The following is a 7895-nucleotide window of genomic DNA, read 5'->3' as shown; positions in this document are numbered from 1 at the left end:
ATGCAAGGTAGTTTAGAAATGAATTCCTACTTAGCTAAATACCAAGCTCTGGGCACAATAAAGGCCCCCAAAGCCAATAGATAGCATGAAGTACTTACAGGGTCAGACGTAACACTAGCAAATGCAAGAAGAGGCAATATGCAAAATACAATTTTTAAAAGGAAGCCTTAAGTAAGGCTTTTAAAAAGAAGCCTTAGAATGGTGAAAACAGGGAAGAGTAGGAAGAAAAGAAGGATGCACCAAAGAACACACAATTCATTAACATAGATTTGCGCTTTATTGTAATTTTGCATCCTGAGATAATAAAATTTTATATCTGACAAGTGAACAACAGAAGCAGCAGTGAAAGTTTCAGAGAGGCAGGTGTCCTTCATTTTGGCACAGCTGTATGTATATAGGTTGAGTTCTTTCAGGGGAGTCACTCTCAAACTTGGAAGAAAAATAAATTCATTCCACAGGCTATGTAACAATACAAGATGCACAAATGTTCTTGGTTTGAATGGACATATCCACTTGTATTCTTTTCTGATAAAGCTGTCTCCATAGGAATCCTCTGCCAAAAAGAAATCTTAGGCTTTTCAAATAGATGTTTTGGATCAATGCTCACCTTCCAGCTACCAGAATTTCCTGTTTTTGCAGCTGAGATTCATATTTGTATGTGGTTAATCCAAGGAGGGTGAACTAGCTTGTAGATTATATAATTTCAAACATCTGTAATTTGTTCAAAGTTCAGGCATTAAAACAATTTTACACTATTTGCTTACTAGAAAAAAGGAAAAATTAAGAAAATTAAGCCAAGATAAAAGCAAACAAATAAGCAGGAATAAAAGGGACATTTGAGAAATTATTGCCTAGACTCATAATGTTGAGTTTATATACAGAACTACTTTGAGACTCAGAAGTTGATATTTACTCCAATGCTAGAACATATTATAACACTTTCCACATTTGCAATCCAAATAAATTAGCTCAGTTATCATCCTGAAACAGAAGAAAACAGAAGGCAGATTCTAACTTGAAATTATGTAGCTCAATCTAGCCAACACACACACACACACACACACACACACACACACACACAGTCTAGCATTTCATTATTTAGGGACTGGGTAGTAACCTGGTGGAGAGGGCCAAATAATCTTAGTTCCTTTATAAAAGTGGCTTCCAATATTTTTACCATAGGGATCCCTTTATTATTCCTTCCCCATGTTTTCAAGTATTTTATTTACTAAACTGCATGTAACAATAGGCTTTTTCATTCTTTTACTAATCAAAACAATTGTCATTCACAACTTCTGATTAGTGTGGGATAACCAGTAGTATGTTAGGCAGGATTGAAAAAATATAAACAAAATGCATGGAAATTCAATGACTTAGTTGGCTTGTGCAGCAGAAATATTATAGATAAATGTATGATTCCTGGTATACTTTTTGAAATATAAAAAAGGTTCAAGGATGTCCCCACTGCTATCTTTATCTTTCCCAAGTTGGGAACCATTGGTTTACATCCACCTGCTTTTCCTCCCTAAGTCAAGAATTAATTAACATAACACAATTACTCGTGTTAACATATAGGGGATTAATAACAAAATTTACTACTGATAAAATAGATTAACTGCAACACTCGTTCTGTAGGGTTTGACTGAGAAAGAAAACATAACAACATAGATTTAAAGGAATGTGTTTAGAAATGACAAAATTATGATATTCAGTATATCTTTCAGTCAACTGCAAAAGCACATTAATATATGAAAAAAAATCCTCAATTCCCCTGTGAGGTAGGTCCAGATTATTGTCCCCACTTCCACAATGAGGACATGAGGTACAGAGGAATTAAGCAGCAGAGCTAAGAATTAAACCAGAATGATTTGGGTTTGAATTCCATACTACTTTTCTTTCCATCTAACATCAATTTGTTCCAATAAATCTTTTTGAGGATGTGGAAATTGGTAAGACACTGAAGCAAATATTGGACAGGATATGAAACTTTTCACATTATTGTCAAAATAGGTCCTCCCATATCTCCATTATTGTCACAGTTATAATTCTTGCCTGGATACCAAATGCATAATCAGATTCCACATATGCAAAGCTCACAGACCTTAGTCCTTGGTTCCTAGGGAAACTACACTTATTTTTATCACCATAGAGGGGCTGAGGTCTAGCAGGTATCAGTTCTTTGAGTCTGTGTGACATGAACACACATGAGCTGGGAGCCAGTTGGCAAATCAAACATTTATTGTGTGCAAGGCACTGTGAGAATTTCCACCAAGGGTAGTAGTTCTGAGAAAAATCATTCTGAGATTCTGTAGAATAAAATTTTCCTAAGGATTCCTAGAATCACAGAATGTTAGGTCATCTCTAATTTTCTGTCCAGCTCTACGTTCAACCCCATGACTTTATAGATAAAGAGACTGACATGTAATTTAAGTGAATTGTCCAAAGCCCATAATAGATAATTTCCTCATATAGTATGAATCCGATGAAGTCCACATATAATGGAATATATTCTCATGTTGCCATCATCAACATGAAAAGCCTGGCTCAGAATCACAAAAGAGAAATTTGGGGCAAGATAAGGATATACATATGCCCCTTTTCAGTCTCCATATTACATGAACAAGTATTATTAACAAAATATATTCTTTTTCTGTGGAAAATTTCCCAATAGTTCATCATTTAAAGGAATGTGAACAATTTGACAATTGTTGCAAAATGAATTTTTTTAAAGCAGAATTTTATAGGCATAAGAGGACTTAGCTTTGATGAATTTGGGCATCTTATAATCCAATTAGCAGAAAGTATTTCCATATGTGAAACTACTCCAGTTAAATGAGTGTATATAATTTCTACATCCCCCTAGGTCAACATAGTTCATTCTAATGAAGTATTGTTTGGGGTATTATGTTCAAGTAGTGAGGTTTGATTTTTTTAAGTGGTAGTTTATTTGTAAACAAAATTAAAATGCTAATAATTTTTAAAAGCTCTCATACACTTGGAAAAACCTTACTTGTTTTATGCCTTACAAATGTTATGTAATGTCAGTCAAATTATGAAAAAATAAGAATTTCATTAAAAATGGCAGAGTGCTAAATGCTAACACAGATTAACTGATCAGACATTAGTGTTTATAGATCATAATATAAATAGTATGTATATTAAATACTTAAGGGGTTTTTGTAGGGCTTCAAAGACCATTGTTTTTTCAGAACCATGTTGAATTACATATTTACTAACATTAGAATTATACCAGTTTTGTAAGTGATTGATAGTCCTGTAATATTTTAACACTAACATAATATGATTAGGGGAAAACAAAGAAACATGCTTTAAATAATAAATAGAAGAAATATAATATGCTAGTGAAATATTCTAATACTTGAAAAGGATGGTTTTAAATCTAATGATCTACCAATTCATTCATTCTGGTTCCTTCAACATAAAATGTTATCTTTGTTCAAAAAAGACAAGGCACTTCTCCGTCTGCTTCTAATGTTCAACTACAATGGTGTCTTTCCTAAATTAATAGAGTGGGTAGGAGGGAACAGAGAGTAGCTGAAAAAGGTTAGGGCTTAATTTCATTTTCTACATAAGTTAGTTGTTTAAAAGGGCATTGGGATGGAGATGCATAACAGAAGTCAAAGAAGCAATGGTTTTAGCTTACAACTTCAAGCTTTGTGAGATTTATATACTTTGGCAACTAGATGTTATTTTCTCTGGAAACTACCACAGCAGGTTTCATAAAAGAATATCATGTAACAAAGAAATTCCCAATTACTTTATTAAACCTAAAAACAGCTTTCACAAAAATATTCTGCTAACTTGACAGAAATATCCAAGTATGCTCTATCCTGAGGATAAAAGAAAAAAAAGGTCAATGGGGGAGTAATTAATGACCACATTGTGCTTTGCCATTTCATCATTCACTGCTGCCAATTTCATTGAAAAGAAAACACCCTCCACCAAAGCACTCCAAAATCCCCAACTGCTAATCAGCCTGCTTCATAGGAAAATAGTTTGGAAAAGCAGTCATATAAGAAAGAAGAAAGAAAATTGTGTATTTTCTGAGTAGTTCAAGAAAATAAGATGAGTCAACCAGCATAATGAACAATAAAATAATACATTTAAAAGCAACTAGAGGAGGTATTAAAAAAAAGTTTACAAATGCTGGGAAATGATTTTTTATGACAAATGTTACTGTAACTCAAGTTATATTCTGTCACCTCCAGATGCACTCAATTTCTGTCTCAATATTTGTTTCATAGAAACAGTTCACCACTTCGTGCTGTTCTTTGAGCAAAACCAAGTGTGATTTATACATGTCAGAAAAGTCACTATGACCATCACATGGCCAGATTGTAAGTATACAGAAAAAAATAAAATTTTAAGGATTGACACTTAAAATTATTCTATCATTGGTAATTAGGAATGTTGTATTCTGGAAATCAATTTGGTATTACACAATCACAGTTTGAAGCATAAACCTGATAATATTAGCTGGAGCATAAACCACAGATACAATTTTTCCCTGACCTTAGCTATAAAACAAGACATTTGGTATGCATTTTTAGAGGTTTCCACCTTGTCTATAAAAATACATATTTAATTTTGCAGCAGACAGACAAATGATATTTACAGGCACACATATTAAAAGTTAAAGATTCTGGATGGCTTGGTGGCATGGGGGTAATGGGGTTCTACAGAGGGAGGTGGAAAAGTGTGCAAACAATTACAGTCATAGATCAAACAGTGTCGCTTTTTCCCCTCTTCTTCTATTGGTCCAGGACCGTGGATTTCAAATTAGGCATAAATTTTAAAAATGGCTTTAAAGACTTGACCTTTTATGAAGAAATGACTGTTCTGTTCACTGGGATAAACGTTTGTCCAAAAAGTTTTACTAAAACTAGTAAGATGACAAATAGGATATTATTCAGTCTCAGATACTTTTAATTTCTTTTTAGCAATAGGAATTACAAATAATGCCTATATACAGGCATACATTTGCAGTTCAATTAACACAATATAAAGCTTTAATTATGTTAAAAATTCAAATTAAGTGTGGTGTTCTCACTCATCTTACTTGGGAGGAGAAAGAGAAATATGTACATGTCAGTGAAAAGGCTACATGTGTGGTGAATTTATAAACTAAAATACTTTTTGTATAAGTACTTGTCTTTCCTCATTAATAATACCTAAATGTTTAAAAAAGATCATCAAAAATATAAAGAATATTTTATCAATTATGAATCAGCCACTATGTATTCTTTAATTTAATTCTTCTCAATTACCTCTCCCTCTTTCCCAAAGCAGAATATCAGAACTCCAAAAAGGGATTAGCAGTGGCTTTCATGAAGATCTAGACACCTCCCAAGATATCTGAAATGTTGAAATACTCCTTAAAGATAACTGGGTATATTTTCAAAAGGGGGAAAGGATACATAACAGGAAATAAGTACAGCGAGGCTGTGAAATGTGTTGGTTGGATATCAAATGAATTTTTGGGGGGGTGGGAGTGGAGGACAAAATGGATATTATTAAATTAAATGGAAAAAGTAAGGTTCTTGGTTTCAGGTGCAATGCAGAATATCTCAGACAACAACTTCAATTTTAATCCACTCATTAGAAAGGGCAATCCTGCCCTACACCTGAAATTTTAACAAACTCATGGCTCTGCCATAAAACATGTTAACAGTCTATACATTCAAAAGGATGCTTGCAAACTTCATTCTTATTAAAATCTATGCAGATTTGTTGGCAATACAGTAAGAGTAATATTACATTCTGTAAACCATGGCATATCACATTTTGTTATGCAAAGAGACAATATTTACAAGTCTTTTAAGAGTTTAAATATTTTATCCACTAACATAAGTGATAATTTAGCAAAGTGCAGGACAAAACCAGTGCTATTAATCGCATGTCCTTTAAAAGCAAGTAAGAGTAAAACCATTTCTAAAAGCTACCAAAAGCTTATTTACTTATGTCCAGTAAGGGATTACAGAGCATTAAATAGCCTAGAAAAATGATGCATATTTAAGAAACAGTGAGTATGAAAATTATAAGGCAGCATGCTCAGAACAAATTTTTTTTTTGAAACACCGGCACTGATGTTTTTTATCTTTAGTGGCAACTATATATATACATATAAGTCTCTGTGTATTTATTTAAAAATTGAAAGTGCAAAACACAAGCCTCATTTAACAACAACAAAAAAAGATGTGCAAATTTTCTTCTAAAACCAACATAAATAAAAGAGTAAGGAGAATATTCTAAAGAATAAGAATAAGAAATAAAGAATAAGTTGAACAGAGCAAAGGAGACCATCTTCATTCCAAAATCATCTACAAGGCACTAAGGGTAGGAAATGACAAGTAACACAGAAGTGACTGAATAAAATTCCTCAGTCAGGTCGAAATATGGGATATTTTGGTAAGAATTCTATTAGTATAACCTGTAAAATAAAAACAAACAAGAATATATTGATAAAATAATTTGCATTTACTATAACATATATAACCCAGAAAGTCTATAATCATTTTTCACAGGACTGTGTTTTGGTCCTCTAGTATAAAGTAAGTTAAATATATAAAACAGTTATAAAAAGGATTTACTACAAGTTATCATTAGACTGGCAATTAAATTAAACTGGCAAACATAACTACTTATTGTAGCTAACAGTTTCTATGACTTAATTTACAATAATTATTTAACTGCAGAAATGCAAACCCTCTTACATTATTATGTCCTTCTTCACCTCCTACCCTCTTTTTTTTTTAACAAAGTAGAAGAGGTTAAAACTGTTATATAGATTGGAAAAAATACCTTTTCTATATATTATATGTACATATTTTCAATTAAAGCAACTGATATCGGTTCCTACTATCTTTTATAAGTTGTTTATAAAAAATAATGAAATATCCAAATGGATTGATTAAAATATTTTAATTAAAGGTTGAAAATACAGTAATAAGAACCTAAGATATTTATAAACTTGTATAAATGTATATGTTAAATTTATATTTAATATTTTACTTATAAATTTAATGTATAAATTTGTAATATTTTATATAAGGTTTTTGCCTATAGTGGATTTGAGATTTGTGGTCAGTCATTTGCACATTTTTTCCCCTAAGCTTTTCAAAGTGGAGAAAGATAATGTAATAATCGTTATTTATGAAACAGAAAAGGAACGTTTATGTATTAAATACAGACTACATGTCAGCAACTTGAAGCTTAGATAAATTTCATATCTTTTGAGTGTTAATGATGTTGTAGTTGTCACTTTGGCTATATGTGAATTTGTGTTTTGTGATTAAGACTGCATAGCTTTCATTAAAAAAAAAATAGAACCTATAATTTCTTTGTTAAAAATTAAATGTCAGCTTAGAAAAAAAGCCAGGAACGTGAATCCAGAATTCAGAACTCAATTCCTACTTTATGCAAGTTTTGACAAGATAACATTTAGAAATATGTTGTTCAACAGCAGCTGTGTCCATCATCATGTGATGGTCTGCACTTATATTGAAAGAAAATTAAGGCTGTGCAATGTTTTCACTGGAGCATACAAACTGAAATTTTTCTAAGATCTAAGTAATTCCTAGGTTTCAAGATATTTTATGTTGCCTACAGATCTAAAGAAGATGGAAGGAAACCTCCATTTTTCAACTGACAAAAGCTCAGGCTGAGGAGAAAAAGGTAGAAAGAAGAAGTGACAAATGATAAGCATAGTGAAATGTAACATTTAGAATGGAATCCAGGGGCGCCTGGGTGGCTCTGTTGGTTAAGTGTCTGACTTCGTTTGGCTCAGGTCATGATCTCAAGGTTCATGAGCTCGAGCCCTGAGTCCAGGTCTGTGCTGACAGCTCAGAGCCTGGAACCTGCTTTGGATTCTGTCT

The 7895-nt window shown here is 32.4% G+C and overlaps 1 protein-coding gene across 2 annotated transcripts in view; it reads right to left on the bottom strand.

Moving 5' to 3' along the window:
- Nucleotides 1–258: 258 nt before the first annotated feature.
- Nucleotides 259–7895, bottom strand: part of CHIC1 (cysteine rich hydrophobic domain 1) — a 75662-nt gene continuing 68025 nt past the window's right edge. For both annotated transcript variants that reach the window (XM_027053718.2, XM_027053715.2), the window contains one exon: nucleotides 259–6451. In XM_027053718.2, the coding sequence (XP_026909519.1) occupies nucleotides 6401–6451 (51 nt within the window). In that variant the 3' untranslated portion in view covers nucleotides 259–6400. The remainder of the gene's footprint in view (nucleotides 6452–7895) is intronic.

This window comes from Acinonyx jubatus, chromosome X (genome assembly GCF_027475565.1).
Source record: "Acinonyx jubatus isolate Ajub_Pintada_27869175 chromosome X, VMU_Ajub_asm_v1.0, whole genome shotgun sequence".
Taxonomy (NCBI): Eukaryota; Metazoa; Chordata; class Mammalia; order Carnivora; family Felidae; genus Acinonyx; species Acinonyx jubatus.
The sequence above is the reverse complement of the archived record's forward strand: the minus strand, read 5'-3'. Positions and strand labels throughout refer to the sequence as shown.